The sequence below is a fragment of the Aristolochia californica genome, unplaced genomic scaffold (assembly GCF_029961685.1).
Source record: "Aristolochia californica isolate CCGP_79_NKW_82.1479 unplaced genomic scaffold, dmAriCali1.0.hap1 SCAF_8, whole genome shotgun sequence".
Classification (NCBI taxonomy): Eukaryota; Viridiplantae; Streptophyta; class Magnoliopsida; order Piperales; family Aristolochiaceae; genus Aristolochia; species Aristolochia californica.
In genome coordinates, this window is record NW_027182279.1 from 2,672,582 (window position 1) to 2,691,623 (window position 19,042).

At 37.0% G+C, this 19,042-nt stretch overlaps 2 protein-coding genes across 3 annotated transcripts; one reads left to right on the forward strand and one right to left on the reverse strand.

Annotated features, from left to right (window-relative positions):
* Positions 1-266: 266 nt before the first annotated feature.
* On the forward strand, positions 267-13,748 carry LOC137938145 (aconitate hydratase, cytoplasmic-like). The gene is made up of 21 exons (XM_068783134.1): positions 267-349; positions 439-662; positions 782-886; positions 994-1,154; positions 1,257-1,349; positions 2,384-2,569; positions 2,722-2,883; positions 9,759-9,903; positions 10,011-10,153; positions 10,228-10,284; positions 10,412-10,491; positions 10,593-10,668; positions 11,216-11,401; positions 11,556-11,623; positions 11,709-11,827; positions 11,923-12,044; positions 12,167-12,265; positions 12,368-12,847; positions 13,007-13,105; positions 13,196-13,438; positions 13,532-13,748. Exons 2-21 carry the CDS (start codon positions 659-661, stop codon positions 13,604-13,606), a joined length of 2,703 nt encoding a protein of 900 aa, XP_068639235.1. The 5' UTR covers positions 267-349; positions 439-658; the 3' UTR covers positions 13,607-13,748.
* A 1,109-nt stretch (positions 13,749-14,857) lies between these two features.
* Positions 14,858-18,874, reverse strand: LOC137938731 (probable prolyl 4-hydroxylase 3). Of its 2 annotated transcripts, none has more exons than XM_068783752.1 (8): positions 18,523-18,874; positions 18,328-18,412; positions 17,238-17,335; positions 17,046-17,143; positions 16,689-16,818; positions 16,381-16,568; positions 16,144-16,232; positions 14,858-15,170 (listed from the first exon to the last, which is right to left on the reverse strand). In XM_068783752.1, the coding sequence occupies exons 1-7, from the start codon at positions 18,723-18,725 to the stop codon at positions 16,159-16,161; spliced, it is 876 nt and encodes a 291-aa protein (XP_068639853.1). In that variant the 5' UTR covers positions 18,726-18,874; the 3' UTR covers positions 14,858-15,170; positions 16,144-16,158. The 2 variants fall into 2 exon arrangements, with proteins under 2 accessions (XP_068639853.1, XP_068639854.1); XM_068783753.1 differs by lacking the exon at positions 14,858-15,170 and adding an exon at positions 15,196-15,810.
* Between the last annotated feature and the right edge of the window lie 168 nt (positions 18,875-19,042).

Consider the following 19,042-nt stretch of genomic DNA (forward strand, 5'->3'; position numbering starts at 1 on the left):
TTATAATAATAATCATGTTCATTTTAGTTAATTATCTGTTTATGTATATATTTTCTATTTAAATATATTATAACAAGTTAATCGTTATCGGTTATATTTTTTATTTTTTATTTTAGAACATTAATATTGAAAACTGTTTTCCAATCTACTGTCCGCTAACACAATTTTTACTTAAAATTGAATTAGATCATTCATTTGAAGTTGAATTAGATCATTCAGTTGAATTTACATTTTAACTTTGAACCAAAGGTGCACGGCGAAAAATTTCCTGTTCCTCCTTCACAATTTCATCCGCTCCGCTACCCTTTTCCCTCCCTTTTTGTCGTCCGGTTTCTGCGCTCGATCCCTTGTATTTTTCTTATCGCGAACTTTTTATTAAATTTATATATTTTAAAAGTATCTCTGCTCTGACGAATGACAACTCCATTTCATTTTTAGATGAAAAAATATCTCAAACAGAACTCATCTCAGCCGCCGGCCTGATTTGTTAGACCACGTCGCTTTTGGTTCTCGAGTCCGACCGTCCCGTCGCCGCGGCAAAGCTCTGAAACTGACGGCTAAACACTAGATCTGTGTTCCTTCATCGTCTCTGTTCTTATTCACAGTCGTTCAATCCTCTGTTGCTGTAGATCGGCGATTTCCGAGGCGCATCATCACTATGGGTAATTGAAACTATTCTGATCTGTTTCATTCTATTACTAGCAGTATTTTGACTGCATCGTGTTCTGTTAATTTTGTGCTGGTGTATGTTGTTTTAACGTTTTTTGTCGATTTTTGTTAGCTGCTGAGAATGCTTTTGGGCACATATTGACGACACTGCCGAAACCTGGCGGAGGTGAATTTGGAAAGTACTACAGTTTGCCGTCGCTGAATGATCTGAGAATTGGTGAGTGGCTATGCGACTCTTGTTTCCTGGTATGTTGAGATCAAGTTGACGGAGAGTGAAGGAATTTGGTATCGTTGTGATTTGATTTTTAACGAGGTATTTTGCAGATAAGCTTCCTTATTCAATTCGTATCCTCCTCGAATCTGCGATCCGGAACTGTGACGAGTTCCAAGTTACCAAAAGAGACGTGGAGAAGATTATCGATTGGGTTAATACTGCTCCTAAGCAAGTGGAGATTCCGTTCAAGCCTGCTCGTGTGCTCCTGCAGGTTTCCTTTGTGTATTGTATCTTTCTTTCTTTTGTTCCCTCTTTTTTGGCTTTAGACTCTATAGGTACAGTACTCATCAGTTCCTTTTTGTCTGGTTCGTAGGATTTTACTGGCGTCCCAGCTGTAGTAGATCTCGCATGCATGCGAGATGCCATGAACAAGCTCGGTAGTGATTCAAATAAGATTAACCCGCTGGTAAGTTTATTCTAGCTAAAGGTTTAGACTATTTCTACTGAACGCCGATCAAGATTTTAAATTGCTTTTAATTTTTTAGCTGTTCATATTAATTTAAACAAGAATTCCAGCTTGAAAAACTGGGACTTGTTGGATCTTTTTTTTTTTTTTTTTTTTTTGCATTTTTTTTGTACATTAAGTTTTTCATTTTTAAAGGTTTTGCAATGAGTCCCCAGTATGGGCTATATACATCCTGCTGGTTGGGTACGTTTCCTTTTTGTAGTTTGTGATAGAGTCCCATTTGTCTAAAGTCCTATAAATTATGCAGAAAAGCAATGCAACTTAACTGTTTCTGATCGAGGAGAAATATGGCTTCACTTCACATACTGTGTAGCGATAGATTCTATAAAATTGTCCAGTTGTTACTTGTGTGGTTGACACGTAACTACTAATTTTTAACTGCTATTAGGAAGATTTCTCTTGATAATGGATCAAAATGAACTCTTTAGATTACTTGTCTCCATATGCATTATACATTTGACATGCACCCTGATGTCTCTGCCATGAGATGGCGAGTCTAATATAATGCGAATTGGTTAAAGTAATGGCAGTCATTGTTTTGAGGACTAGGAATTTTTTATGGAGAAAGGGCTGGGGAGGGGGGCACCAACCCCTTAGTACTTGGCGTGCTATATCTTTCTGCCCAAATTTTATAGCTTCCACACCATTTCTTTCAGTTCTTCTTCTCTCATTTTTGCCTGTTTTCTTTCTTTTATAATGAATTCAATATTGATACTTGGTGTGTCCTTGTTGTTGAAGCTTTAATAAATTTTGAATCAAGCAAGTCAGTGTGAAAATCTTTGCTTATTTATGTTTAACTAGTCTATGTCAGCTTAAATCTATATGGTGAGATAGTCTTTGAAGATATTTTACAAGTCATCTATAATCAAAATGTTGAGTGAAATGTTCAAGAAGTTCAAATTTTGGATTCTTGGTCCTTGAACTCTTTCTGTTTCTTAATGTAACAACTAAGACTATGTTCTCCATCCATGTAGGTACCTGTTGATCTTGTCATAGACCACTCAGTGCAGGTTGACGTGGCAAGATCTGAAAATGCAGTTCAAGCTAATATGGAACTTGAGTTCTACCGAAACAAGGAAAGATTTGCTTTTCTAAGGTGGGGATCGACTGCTTTCCGTAACATGCTTGTTGTACCCCCAGGGTCTGGCATTGTTCACCAGGTAATCATATGATTCCTTGGTGGAAATACTCTGTTCTGGATGCTTTAAAATAGAATATGGTTGCCATTCCTTTTTTATCATATGCCGGTAGGCCAAGTTATTTATTTCATTTTTTATTTTAAAAAATGACAGATTTCTGAATTAATTTCCAGGTGAATCTAGAATACCTTGGCAGAGTTGTTTTTAACTCAGGGGGCCTCCTTTACCCTGATAGTGTTGTTGGGACAGATTCCCACACAACAATGATTGATGGGTTGGGTGTTGCAGGCTGGGGGGTTGGTGGAATAGAAGCAGAAGCCGCAATGCTTGGACAGGTAAAGTGGGTTGTCACAACAATTTTTCTATCTTTCTGTTTGCTCAATGGCCACTGGAGCGGGTCTAGGTCTTGGGATCAAGTCTCATCTGGGTAATATATTTGAAAAAAGGAGAAATATGAAGGTTGTAGAGTGAGGAAGAGAGAAAAAGAAGAAAGGGAGAAAGAATGAGAGAAGAGAGTCTCTGAATTACTCTCTTTGGGGGTCATGTGCGACTCACATCTTTTTTTATTAACTTAAGTGAGAGATAATTACAAATATGCCCCTACTTACTTATATTTCATTTAAATCTTATATCTTCCAAAATACATCCTTATACCAAATTTGAACTATAGGAAAGATCTAAACATGTTGAACAATATAATGTCTACTATGGAAATTACAATTAAATATAAAATAACAAAACTACCCTTCATCTGAATTTTAAACACTCCGCTCAAGTTGGTGCTTATATATCTATGAGTCCCAACTTGCCATAGAAAGATTCAAACTCACGTTTACCTAATGATTTAGTAAACACATCTGCCACTTGGTCTCTCAACCTGATATTGGGAGTGACAACTTCCTTCTTCATTACCGCAACTTGGATGAAGTGAAAATCCACTTCAATATATTTAGTTCTCTCATAGAATTGCAATGAATATGGCTGTTTGGTTGTCACAGTACATTGTCACACAGTACATAGTCATAGGTTCATCCTTCTGTAGGTTAAATTCTCTGACCACAGATCTCACCCACATCAGCTCATTGACCGTATGAGACATAAATCTATGCTTAGCTTCAACACTTGATTTGACTACAATGTTTTACTTCTTACTCTTCTAGCTAACCAGATTACCCCCCAAAGAATACACAATAGTCTGTGGAAGACTTTCTATCAAGTTTTGAACCTGCATATTCAACATCTGAAAAGGTTTTATTTTCAAATGATCTTGAGATTTAAAGAATAGTCCCTTTCCAGGTGACCCTTTCAAATACCTCAATATCCTCTGTGCAGCTTCCAGGTAAACCTTTTGTGGACAATTCATAAATTGACTGACAACATTAACAATAAAGTAGATGTCAAAACGAGTATCTGTGGCATATATAAGTTTGCCAACTAAATGGAGATATATTGCCTTGTCCTTAAGCTCCTCACTCTGTTCATTATGAAGATCATGCCCAACCTCCATAGGGGTCTTAAGTGGTTTAGTCCCCAACAAGTCATATTCTTGCAACATGTCTGTGATTTACTTCCTTTGAATCAATACCAGATCAGCCTTGCTTCTTGCCACTTCAATACCTAGAAAATATTTCAGGTGTCACAGATCTTTGGTCTGAAAATATTTGGCCAAATGTGCTTTAACCTTTTCAATGTCTTTCTCATCACTGCCATATAAGATAATATCATAAACATATACTAGCAAAATCACAATACTAGACTAGCATTTCATGATGAAAAGGGAATGGTTATATTGACTTTTAGAGAAACCAATAGACAAAACAACCTGATTGAATTTCTCAAACAACACTCGAGGGCTTTTGTTTGAGACCACATACAGCCTTCTTGAGTTTGCATACCTTGTTTATCTCCCCTTGAGCAACATACTTAGGAGGTTGTTCCATATAAACTTCTTCATTCAGATCTTCATACGAGAAGGTATTTTTAATATCTAGTTGAGATAATGACCACCCTTGATTCACAACTATAGAGATTAAAATCTGCACAAAGGATAATCTAGCAATTGGGAAAAAAGTCTCAAATATGTCAACGCCATATGTCTAAGTGTACCCCTTGGCAACTAACCTTGCCTTGTACCTCTCTATGGAGTTATCTTCCTTATACTTCACAATATACACCCAACAACATCCAACCATTGTAACAGTAGGAAGTAAGTCACACAACACCCATGTGCCTCTATCTAGAAGGTCCTCCATTTCAACATCCATGGCCTGCTTCCACTGAGGAGATAAAAGAGCATCATGCACTGAAAAATGAATAGTGTAAGAAGATAGTGATAGAACAAAGTGTTTGTAACGGTCTGACAGTGAATTAAAGGAAATAAAATGAGACATTGGATACCGAGTACCTTTAGACACACCTTTCCTAAGTGCAATAGGAAGGTGCCAATCGCTTACCGTAGGATCAACAAGCAAGGAGAGTTCATCATCTAGTGTGAGAGGAGAACTTGGAGTCCGATGTTAAGTTATACGCCGTCTATGATATACTTGTAGTGGCATCGAACAAAGGAATAGGAAATTCCTTACACAAATAGGAACAACAATCTTGATGCTTATAAAACATGGAGATGCATCTCTGGTAGGTGAAGGAAACAATGGAGTATTCTAAAAAAAGTCACATGTATAGATACAAATATCTTCTTAGTAGAAGGACAAAAGCATTTGTATCCCTTTTGAGTACGATGATATCCTAAGAACATACATCTATGGATGTGTTTGTTAGGATATCCAAACACTCGTGGAGACAAAGAAAACAAAGTGTTCAAGTGGCATCAACACCCGTAAAGGAATTTTTTCTCCAAGATCTATGGAAGACATCATGTTGATGAGGAAGCAAGTAGTTGACTTGGGGACATTCATGTGTAATATCATAGTACGTGCAACTTCCAAAAGATGATGGTTCTAACTCTTAGCTACTCCATTATGCTAGGGAGTACAAACACAAGATGATTGATATATGATCCTCTGACTTTGACAAAGTAAACCAAATTTTTTATTCATAAATTCTACACGATTGTCAGTGCGAAGTACACGAAGAAAAGTACCAAGCTGATTTTTTGTTTCATTATAAAAAAATTGAAACATATTAAATGATTAAAGTCATAAATAAACAAAAGGAAGTACTTTTAACCAAAAATACTAGATATAGGACAAGGACCCAAACATCAAAATGAACAATGTCAAATAAGCGATTGATTCTAGATTGATTTAATAAAAAAGGTGTTCGGAGATGCTTGCTCAGCTAACAAAACTCACACTAAAATGAGATACTGGAAGGAAATGTAGGAAAAAAGTTGAACCAACTTTGTAGGTGAGGGATGACCTAACCGTAGATGCCACTATAATGGTGAGACTGCAGAATGCAACGCCTGTAGTGAGTGTCGTGAGTGGCTTTCAAGATAGTATAATATGCCTTTCTCACATTGGAACCAATCGTCCTCCTTGTAGCGAGATCCTGAAAAACACAATGAGAAGGATAAGACCTCACCGAACAATTCATGGACTTTGTGAGTTGACAAATGGCAACAGATTTATAAAGAACTTTGGAACAAACATAGAGACTGAGGTGATATGAAGGAAAATGTAACTAATGTACCCATTTCTTGAATTAGGGATATAGATCCATCAGCCAATGCGACATGCTTAATGATTGCAGACTCTTTTAACTTAGAGAATGAAGATGACATGCTTGATATGTGGGTAATAGCACATGAGTTAAGAACCCAGGTAGATGAAGGATGCACATGCAAAGCAAGCGTACTTGAGCTAGCCAGTGTGGCTGTAGGAATAGAAGCCTGAGACATAGATGCTGAGGAAGAGGCAGTTGACAAGCCCCAGTTGTTGTTGTTGTTGTAGGAGTTGGTGCATTTCATTAGATGACCCTCATATAATATTGTTTACCACTTTAGTAGGAGTTTCACTGTTCTCATGAATGGTCGAGTTTGCCCATGCTGGCTTATCAAACTTGATTCAACACTTGTGATCTGTAACAACGATAACATTTTCTCTCAAATTTACCATTACCTCGACCTCGTCTAGGTCCATCTTTACCTTTGCCTCTACTAATACTCCACAACCTCTCGAAGATTCTGCGAAACTAGAGGTATGAAGTGAAGAAGCATCGACCATCTTAACTCCTTTACCATCTCTGGATAGAACAATAGTTTCAGCACATATGATTCTGTTGAATGTTGTAGACAAGGTAGGTACATCAATTGAAGCAAGTAATTGTGCTTTCATTCCATCAAATTCAGAACCTAGACCATCAAAAAATTTAGTCACCAGTAACTGGCTTTGCTGCTTTCTGTTTATTAGTAGTAAACAAATGATATACATTTATCTCTTGCCACACCCCTAGAAATTCATTATAATACTCTATCACAGGTCTGCTACCTCTTGAGACTGAAAAATAGGTATATAACTCATACATTCGAGATAAGTTGCTCTTTTGTGCATGCAAGGATTCAGGGACATCCGTGTATCTTTTACAGTCTCACAATTCATAATTTGATTCTTCAATTTGGAATTAAAACTGTTTACCATCCAGGCCATAACTTGATAGTCTTCTGCCTGACAGTCATCATTCATAGGCAACAGGGGATCATTTATGATATATTTTGATTTTTGCTTTGACCTTTAAATACATCTGTATTGATTTAAACCAGCTAAGATGGTTCTGCCCATTCAATTTTTCCTACTCAATTTTTCCGAAGTTATCACAATGACATCTTTTCCATCAGAATTCCCTACCCTTGATGGAGTATATAGCTCACCGGAATCAGCCATAAGTATCACCCAATAGTTATAATCAAACCAACAAAGAGTCAATCACCAGATAGGTGTGTAGGGTATGTGGGTCCCACTCTCAAAAAATTAAGGTTTTATGCACGCTTGCACAATAAACCAAATTCGTCCAATCTCAACCAGAATATATGATTTCAATCACCAAATATCACAAATCAACCAAAAAATAGGGTTGATGTCACGTTACTAGTGGATGATATACACAAAACAGTGTTAGGAATTAGACGTCCTAATTACAAACTAACGAGAGTAATAATAATAAACGTAGAAGAAGGAAAAAACAAACACAAGAACAAACAAGATTTATATAGGTTCGCCTCAAGGTGAGACTACGTTCTGTCTTGCGCCGCTGCAGTAATCCACTATGAAGATGAAAACAGTTTACAAGAGAAATTGTACACGCTTACAGGTGTTTTTCTCTAACCTCTCTCGGGCCGCAACTCAAGATTCTTCTTGAATAATAAAACCCTAATAGCGGCTCCCCAAATATAAAGAGAAAACTAGGACAATTGGATTACAAGTGTGAAATCCCTAAACTGCCCTTAATGAAACAACAGTAATATATCGTGTCCGCCCCCGAACCCCCTAGGAAGGGGGCTCCCTGTCCCCTTTCCAACCCCCCCGACAACCTTACTGCGAAGGTCGATCCGCGTACTGACTCAGCATAAGGCGTTGATTAGGCTCCATAACTTAACAAAAAACCCATTATTGGGTTGCTCTCCAGCAGAATGGGGCTGTCCCAAGTCAGAAAATCCCTCTAGGACTCTATTTCAGCATTAGATTGCACTTAAATGCAGTAGAAGCCAACAACCCTAGTGTTTTGGCAGAAAAGAAGAAGAAAAAGACTCGTATTTGGGAACCAGTCACGCACAAACCTCAAAGAGTTCCTTTTCGTGTACTCATAGGCTTCAAAGAAGAAAGAAGGTGGAAGATGAAGGCTTGTAGCCAAGGTCTACGACTCTGATACCATGGAAAAAGGAGAAATATGAAGGTTGTAGAGAGACGAAGAGAAGAAAGGGAGAAAGAATGAGAGAAGAGAGTCTCTGAATTACTTTCTTGGGGGCCGTGCATGACCCCCCATCTTCTTTTATCTACTTAAGCGAGAGATAATTTCAAACGTGCCCCTACTTATATTTCACTTAAATCCTTATAACTCCCAAAATATATACTAAAATTACACCAAATTTGAACTATAGGAAGAACTAAACAGGCTAAACAATATAATGCCTACTCTAGAAATTACAGCTGAGGGGGTGTTAGTGCACGCGACAGTCAAGTGAAAGTGTAAGTGATTACACTGTCACTTGACCCGAACGCGTTAATGTGTGTACCGGAGGTTCATTCACTTGAATTTGCTCCTGAGTAAAGTGGGTGATTCAGGATTCCCACCAAAATCCTGGTTCATCCACTTTCCCTCGTGTCGACGCTCCCTCTTGCCCTCTCGCTCTAAAACTCTATCTTATGTTATTAATAAAATAAATAAATTTATTTATTAATTATATTAATAATTTTTATTACTGTATTAAATTAGTGATTTAAGAGTGGTAATTAAAATATTGTTAAAGTAAGCATTTGATCAAGTTTTTTTGTTTAATTATTCTATTTTTTATAATTAGTTAAACTAATGAATTTTAATTTTGTGGAAATATATTATTAATTATACTACATAAATTTTTTTTACCTAAGACCGTTTGGTCTAGTGGTATTCTATTTACATTAGGTGCGTAAGGTCGAGAGTTCGAATCACGCCACGCCCCTCTAAAAAAAAAAAATTATACTACGTAAAAATCTATCTTATGCTATTAATGAAATATCTTATTTAATTAATTAGTATATTAATATATTTTATTACTACATTAAATTACTTATTAGGGTAGTAACCATGTTTGTTTAGGTTAATTATCTGTTTGGGTATATGATCTATTTAGGTATATTATAAAAAGTAACTTATTCTCTTGTTTATACTATATTTTTCATTTTGGGCACTAACGCAGGAAAGTGTTTTCCTGTACTTTACATTTCCCACACTAACACCAACAAGTGATTCACTTTCACTTTCACTTACACTAGGTAAGTGCACGAACTCCCCCTAAATGTAAAATGAAGAAACTACCCTTCAGCTGATTTTTCAACAAAATTAACATTAAAAAAATAGAACGCACTTGATGATTTTTTTTTAGATCATACTGTGTTGAAATGTTTATTCTTGACCAACATCTTTAAATACAAGATAAACCTTGCTTCTTTCATTATTTTCTATTTCTTCTTCTTCTCCTTCTTCTTTTATTTTTTAATATTTTGCGTTTGATAGAATGTATGATTGGTATTCTTTTATTAATGTTTTTGTGCAGCCAATGAGTATGGTCCTTCCTGGTGTTGTGGGGTTCAAATTGTCAGCGAAATTGAAGAATGGTGTGACAGCAACAGATCTGGTTTTAACAATAACCCAAATGCTCCGGAAGCATGGGGTTGTTGGAAAGTTTGTTGAGTTCTACGGTGAATTTACTTACACTACTTCTTTCATAAGTATAATTTTTAGGCGCTGACTGTTACTTCCAAGTTGGAGATGACATGGATTATGTTTCTCAATTTATGTATAATAGGTGAAGGCATGAGTGAGTTATCTTTGGCTGACCGTGCTACAATTGCAAACATGTCTCCTGAATATGGAGCTACCATGGGTTTCTTCCCTGTGGACCATGTCACTTTACAGTACTTAAAGCTGACTGGCAGAAGTGATGAAACAGTGAGTCCTTGGTCGGAATGTTCAGTTTAATTAGGCACTTTTGAAGATCAAGTAATTAATTTCTCTACATATAGGTGGCCATGATAGAGTCTTATCTACGGGCTAACAATATGTTTGTGGACTACAGCCAGGTAAGCTCTTTGTAACGGCACCATATGATTTGTCTAAATGGTCACCATATGATTTGTCTAAATGGTCAAGTTTATGTTAGCAGTAAAGTTTTTAAATATCTGATTGAAATTGTGTGCTCAACTTCAGCCTCAAACCGAAAGGGTGTACTCATCATATCTTGAATTGAATCTTGAGGATGTGGAACCTTGTGTATCAGGGCCTAAGAGGTAAGCTTGGCTGTATTGAATATTATGTAGCCTTTTTTGTTAGCTAAACTAAACCTTTTTGAAATCATTTCATATTTTCCTGAAACTCCTAATTCTAACAGGCCTCACGACCGAGTTGTTTTGAAAGAAATGAAAGCAGACTGGCATTCTTGTTTGGATGCCAAAGTTGGATTCAAGGTAGGTTTTCTTTTTGAGAGAACAAGGTTGGTTTAATATAACTACCATTAATAGATACATAGTATACATACATGCTCAACGGCTACTCACTTGATATATCTCTCGGTATGCCCCTTCTTGTTTGATATCTTAGTTCCGTCAATTGATAAAGAAAGGAATGAGTGGAAGTACGCCACAATATCCGTCTATTGTGTAAAGGGGCCCACATGACTACTATTGTGACTTGGGCGTGTGTGCTAGAGATCAGCGGTGCTCTAAGAGTGCCCTAAGGCTAGTGCTTACACACACACACACACACACACACACACACACACACACACACATATATATATATATATATATATATATATATATATATATCTACACATATTTATTTACTTATCACATACACACACACACACACACATATACACATACATATAGACAGACAAATTGCATATGTAGCCATATTTTGTAATTTTTGTTTGAATGCATTCAGGCCAAATACATGTTTTGCGTACAATGAATCAATGGACCAATGATAAGTGTATGCTCATGTTTTGTTCAGGGATTTGCTGTACCAAAGGAATCTCAAAATAAAGTTGTTGAATTTTCATTCCATGGAACACCTGCAAAGATCAAACATGGTGATGTTGTCATTGCAGCAATTACTAGTTGTACAAATACATCAAACCCTAGTGTGATGCTTGGAGCTGCTCTAGTTGCAAAGAAAGCATGTGACCTGGGTCTGGAGGTGAATTATTTTTAATGTAACTGCAAAACTTGATTATGAAAGTAAAAAAATCTAACCCACTCACCAACCTCAGAAATTAAAAAAATAATCTTGTTCTTGCCTATTCTTCATTCATGTTAATTAAGTCATATATTGTCCTTCCGATACTTAACAGGTGAAACCATGGATTAAGACAAGCCTTGCTCCAGGTTCAGGAGTGGTTACCAAATATTTACAGAAGAGGTATTTTATATCAGTTGTACGAAGCTTTTTGTTGCCGAATTCCAGTTTTTCCATGGTGAGTTTCTGACCACATTTTTATTTTTAGTGGTCTTCAACCCTACTTGAATCAATTAGGTTTCAACATTGTTGGGTATGGGTGCACCACTTGCATTGGGAATTCTGGAGACCTAGATGAATCAGTGGCTACAGCCATTTCTGAAAATGGTAATCTCCAACTTTAAACTTTCTTAAGGTTATGTGGTTTTGCTGTAAAATCTGTTCCAACAGTGCTATTCTGAATCTCTTAATACATTTTCCAGATATAGTTGCTGCAGCTGTATTATCTGGCAATAGGAATTTTGAGGGGCGAGTTCATCCACTAACTAGAGCAAATTACCTTGCTTCTCCTCCCCTTGTTGTTGCATATGCTCTTGCGGGCACTGTAAGTACTTAATGACTTAAAGATATATCCCAAGAGAATGGAAAAAAAGAAGCAATTAGCTGACACAATTATTATGAGCTGTTTCCTTCTGTTTGAGTGACTAAGTGAATATTATCTTGTAGGTTGATATTGATTTTGAGACCGAACCATTAGGAACAGGAAAAGATGGGAAAGAGGTTTTCTTCAAGAATATTTGGCCTACAAGTGAAGAAATTGCAGCTGTAAGATACTCATGAATGAATTTATATTGTTCCTTCAAAGTTTAGAGAAGATCTTGGTTTTGGTTTTGGTTCTCTTAGAAAAATTTCCTTCTCAATGCCCAGGTTGTACAATCCAGCGTGCTTCCTGACATGTTTAAGGCTACATATGAAGCGATAACAAAAGGAAATCCAATGTGGAACCAACTATCTGTGCCATCCAGCACTCTTTACGCATGGGATCCAAAATCAACTTATATACATGAGCCTCCCTATTTCAAGGACATGTCCATGGATCCCCCTGGCCCTCATGGTGTGAAAGATGCATATTGCCTTCTTAACTTTGGAGATAGCATTACTACCGATCACATCTCTCCTGCTGGGAGCATTCACAAAGACAGTCCTGCTGCGAAATACCTCATGGAACATGGTGTTGATAGGAGAGATTTCAACTCTTATGGAAGTCGTCGTGGTAATGATGAGGTGATGGCTAGGGGAACTTTCGCAAATATCCGCCTGGTGAACAAGCTCTTGAAAGGAGAAACTGGGCCCAAAACAATCCACATTCCTACCGGCGAGAAACTCTCTGTGTTTGATGCTGCTATGGTAACATGATTTCTTTATATAATTTAATTATTTAGACAATTATAAAGTTCAAGGCCACCTCTTTTATTTGATCGATAGTGCTCCAAACTAATGTCTTATTATTTACCAAAATAGAAGCTGATTGCTTTTTACTTCTGCTTTTTGAATTAAATTTGACAGAGATACAAGAGCCAGGGACAAGCTACCATCATCCTGGCTGGTGCGGAATATGGAAGTGGAAGCTCTCGTGATTGGGCTGCCAAGGGGCCAATGTTACTGGTATGTCTTCTAACAATTTGGTATGGTCTATGATATAGGGTTATTTACCTGAACTTTTGATGATAATCAATCCTAATCATGGAACCCCAGGGTGTGAAGGCTGCGATAGCTAAGAGCTTTGAGCGAATTCACCGAAGTAATCTAGTGGGTATGGGAATAGTTCCACTATGCTTCAAGACTGGTGAAGATGCAGAGACTCTTGGGTTGACAGGCCATGAGCGTTATTCTATTGACCTCCCAAGTAGTGTGGCTGAGATCAAACCTGGCCAGGATGTCACCGTGGTTACTGACAATGGAAAATCGTTCACATGCACCCTCCGCTTTGACACTGAGGTAATAATGCAAATAGGTGCTGTAGCAATTTCTGTTTATATTCTGCATCAGATTGGGTTTTCCTCTCATGGCTAAGAGTGCAAGTGCTTGCAGGTGGAGCTGGCATATTTCAATCACGGTGGTATATTGCAGTATGTGATAAGAAATTTGATCAATCAAAGGAGCTAAGGTTGTCACTTGTCACTTGTTTCATGTTCAACTGATCAGGATTGTTAAGAGTACATTGGTGTATGTGGGACACAAGAGTTCCATGGATACGAGCATAAAATTTCAATAAAGAAAGAGAGTGGAAAACATTTAGACGGGGAAAGTTTCGGTTGAAGGAAGTTAATCCTTTGTGCTCATTTACGGTCTGTTTGGAACTCATAGATAATTAAGAAAACACATAGGGGAGTTATTTTCTATTGTTTTGTAGTAGAGAATTATTGAGATAAAAGAAAATAAAAAATAATAATTCTCTTTTAGTTAATAATTTTTTTTTCACTGAATGATGAAATTTGGAAAGAAAAGAAAAGAAATTGATAACTTGTGAGAAAATTTTAATCATCAAAATTAAAAAATTTACTGTTTTTTTTATTTTTTATTTTTCACTGTATCCAAAAAAAAAACTATATTTCTCTTCTCTCTTTTATTTATCATTGTCATCCAAACAAGAGAAACAAATCTTTTTTCTTCTCTTCTTTTCTCTCATTTTATGTGTTTCAAATATAGCCTTAGTGTCAGAGGGTGCCGTTAGTTAAAAGCTCCGCCTGATAATTTTACTATTTATGAGAGGGTTTGTCTGGTGGTATTTTGTTCCCCGGGTTATCCAAATGAATAAAGAAATTTTTTCTCGGTAGACTCTTGCCTAGAAAAGTAATTCTAATTTTTTTTCTTTAAAAACAATATTATATATATATATAGTCTAATTTTAATAAGCAATAGTGTATGATTTTTAGTTTTAAATCAATCATTTATACTTCTGACGTGTACGTAATTTTTAGACGGGGATTCCCAGTTTTTCTGAATCTGGTTGATAATGTAAAGCTTGTTTTCTCCCTTTTCTCACGCCTAAATATCCGTCGCGGGTTGACCATCGGGTTGGAAAGCTATGGTTATTTAGTATCAATTTCTGAGTCGGTACTAAGGACAACGGTTGTGTGGCCAAGCGTTGTAACAAATTCTTATTTATCAAAAAAATTAACAGAAAAATATCCGAATTTTAAGTCATAGTACACCTTGTCTGAATATATAATTGGCTAAAACCACCATACCGCTATGGAACTGATTCTAGTTGAATCCATCTGGCTCCAGGCCAATTGAGTTGCCAGATGACTGATACTAACAACTAAACAGCAATCACTTAAAAAAGTACCGAACTTGAGTAAAATTTCCCGCCCAGTGGTTTGGAGTCCGAACAAAAATAAGGTGAAAGAAATAAAGGAAACATTCCACTCGTATTTTCATGTGTTTTAATTCCACATCCAGTTCTCTGTTTTACAACACGGCTACGGCCAACTCTCAACATCTTCTAGAGAAGCATTATTTTTTGTTCTTGTACCAATCTTACACTAGTTAGCAGATTATCAAAATTGAGGGCAAGTAAGCACCTGAAAATGCTAAAAGAATGCATTCTACACTTTGGCTACATTTTGAACAAAAAGCTTGCAGTAGCGCATTGACAATCACCTCACGGCCACATAGGCACTAAAAGGGCTCACGTGAGCAGATGGATCGTCGTAGCCTGGAAGGCCTGCAAAGAAGAAATGCTTGGAATTTAATGTCCTTCACAGTTTAGCCAAAAAACACGTATAGCAGAAGTAACAAAAGATTCACTCACAATAAATTTTTTCTTTTCTTTTTTGTTTTGGTTTTAATGATGATATTTTATTTTAAGACGGCACAATAACTATCTATTTTGGGAGATCGGTGTCTTACAAGCATTTTACCACCCAAACCAAAGAGAATGTAAGCTAACAATAGGAAAGAACTAGTTCATTCAAAGTAACAGTAGAGGTTAGCAATACGTCTGTGCTTCAACCAAATAGTGCCTTTGATTAGGGTAGCATAATGAATGGAAGGCAAACACAATTTTTGCTGGAGAAAGAAATAATAAATAAACATCAGCACATGGTTTGCAAAATGTACTGACCATTAAAATATGAAAATTATGACTGCTAATTAGCTGCCGTAATTTGTCAAATCTTGCCTTCCGAAAAAATATTTGTCAAACCTCAGCCAACTATTCTATTGGTACCAATAATTCTAGAGTTATCTTTTTTAAATGAATAATGAAAGCCACATCATAAGACTCAACATAAACTGGGGGCTTTTGAATAGAAATCAGTGATTGCTTCCTCCCTGAACCTTTCTAAGAATCAAGTACATATCACCTGGCAATCCACAAACCAAGATAAAAGCAATTCAATACTCTACTGCTTGGACTACATTGGCAGACTACGCTTATGACAAAAGATGGTAAAACAATAGCAAAGTAAAATATGGCACATTGCTAGTACAAAATATTTCAAACTAATACCAAGACTCTTGAAAGAGCAACTATGCCAGACTAGTACAAGTATTTCAAGGCGATTAACCCCCACCCCCCTAATGCAAAAAGTTGAAAATCATTTCAGTCCTCCGGACTGAAGACAAGTTGTCACCCAACAGCTAAACTAATATCCGACATTACTCCAAAAGTATAAACTACAATCTATGCTTCATACCTTGAATATAGCAGGTCAAATTTTGTACTCATTGATATGCATCCACTTTGTGGAGGACCACTTATTGCCTTTAATTACAGGACAACCACCTGGAAAATGAGAAAGACAATTAACATATAAATAGACCAACATTTAGTCCATAGACTGAACTACACCTATTAAAACTAACAAGACATGCCAAAGATGAGTAATTGACAAAATAATAGCACTTTGAGAAAGAAAAATAGAGGGAATCACCATGCAAACTTGACGGATCTAAAGTAGCATCAGGCCTCATGCTCCAGAAAAGTAAGGCATCTCCCATCATTGGCTTTACTGACAAGCCCTTCTTGGCACATTCGGATAACTCAGGAAATCCTGGTAAGGAACTGCTATTTACTTTGGCAGCAGGAAATACTGTCTCACCACCTTCTTCCACATCCGAGCTGGCATCAACAATTGAAAATGTATGAGTAAAAATAAAAGTGAAAATCAAGGTGGAGCACATGAAGCATTTTATGGAACATGGCAAGGACTTGTGCAGTTGAAAGGAGTAAAGCACATACAGATACATAAGAACAGTAGCGATCCGCTGACCCCCATTTTTGGTATTGAACTCATCAAGGAAATAATCATAATGAGGTTCATATTTCTGTCCAACCTGATAGTGGAGAATTTGAAGCCCCTCCCCATGATCTGTAAAGCAACGACAATTAGAAAATATTTTAAAAAAAAGAAGAAAAAAACAGGGCAATGAAAGAGAGCTATTAATGTAAATAAAATAATAAGAGGCTATGTCAGCAGCACATTATAGAAAAAGAAAAGCTATATTACACCCAGTAAAAAAGTATGTCTTGCAGAATGTAATATTGGGAGAGAATGTGAAAAGAATGGCTCAATGAGTGCTCTTACAAAATGCATACCTGCAGGTATGAAGGTGAAATCTGCAATCCTTTTCTCTATAGCTCGGATGATTTTATCACGTCCTCTCCTAAGGAACGTGCCCGAACTTGTACGAACCCTGCAGGATAAAAAATTGGCTCACGATATTTCAGTTAGAAGCAGTTGGTTTTTAACAGAAATGGACATTAGAACATGGAGAGATAAATGCAAACCTGCTGTCTTTACTTTGACCAGTTTTGCTATCAACAACTGTTGACTTTTCCATATGAGGCTTGGCAAGTTCAATAAGGTATTCACATTCATTCTTGGACTGCACAGAACATCCAAATCATTATCTGTTATATAACTAATAAATTTCCAAGATGGCACCAATGACAAGCATTCAAGAGCTTGACTGATACAAAAAGTTACACAAACAAAGAAAAAGAGCAAGTACATTTGGTAGGAATACAAACTATCCTGCATTGCTAAAATAAAACAATCAGAGAATAAAAAGAACAACTCACAGAAGCATTTACAATTTTTTATTTTCCTAACTGCTGTATTGCAGTTAGAGATCAACATAGAAGGATCCTAGTAGAGAACACAGGCACTGATAGACCAGACAATTAGAACCTTCAAAATATGCGGGAGACATCACTTGCTAATTGTAAAGAGAAGCAAAACTGTTGACTCCCGTGATCTTGCTGGCACTGATTGAAAGCAGCCCTAAAAATCATAAATCTATACCCGAGCTGAAAAAGAACTACTAGCTGAATTTTTTCTTCCGTAATTCACAAAATTTAACAGTATCACTCATCGTTTCAATTTTGGTACTTTACCAAAACGGCTTCCCAAAACTCTTTTTTTTCTTTTTTCATAAAAGCTCTAATTAGAGACAGGTACACGCTGTCATTGTGCACTTCCATACTAAAACTTCAATTTCGAAAGTCAATTCGAGGTCAACTACACAATAATTTGGTGCAAGCCACTTTTCTAACCTGTTCCTTTGTGCACATGACAGCAGACAAAGAGATTATACGTCTTAATATCACATCCTCAGCAGGTTGTTTTGATAGTCGGAGCGTTCCATTTTCATCAACAATTATTTGTAAACTATTAGTAGAACACTTAATAACCACATTCAGAAGCATAAAGTGAACTAAAACGGAACATCAACATACCGATCCGAATAAAAAGAAGAAGCATAAAACCAACTTGACCACATCGACAACTCACATTGGCAGCTACAGATGTAAATGCACATGGATATCTCCTCATGCACGAAAAGCTAGTGATAATAATATAATGTCAGCAGCTCACCAGGAAATTGTGGAAAATAAACGCCCGCGGCTCCCAGGAAAGGACCTCTGTCCATCGCTCCCCGCTTTCTTCCCTTCCCTCACTCCTGCGATAAAAAAATGAAGCGAAATTACAAACTACTACTACAAAATGTAAAAAAGAAACACTCAGCAACTAAAATTGACCTGAAATTTCATCAGATGCAAATCAACATACTTCCTGTTACTGACATCCATAACGGTAGTGAGATCTACAGCCTTGGGAGAATCTCTGCTCGTGTTGACTGGAAGCGAAAGGATACCGAGAGCGAGAAGTATCAGCAGGACGAGCGAGAGCATGAGAAGCATTGACAAGATGAGCGTGAAAGAAGAGGCTCTCCGACCAAGGAGCATCCGCGAATGGCGGCCCGGTTTCGCCATTAAAGAATTTTAGAGCAGAGAGCTCGAAAGCCCTAGAATTCAACAGGAAATAGCCAGATCAATGGAGGTAGTTGGGAGGGAAATATGACGATCTGGGTAGGGCGGTGGTTCTCCGTTTCCAGGAAACGCCTCCAGCTTCTGTTTCTCAAGTAGTCGTCTGACTAAACACGCCTGAAGCAACTCAGCATAATTTTTAGTAACATTTGGTATTATTTAAATGACAAAAATGCCCTGGAGTCAGGGCTCGTGAGTGTGAAGAATTCAAAACCGCGTGGCTGGTATAAGACTTTTCGTGTGACATCACGGAGTGACGTGTC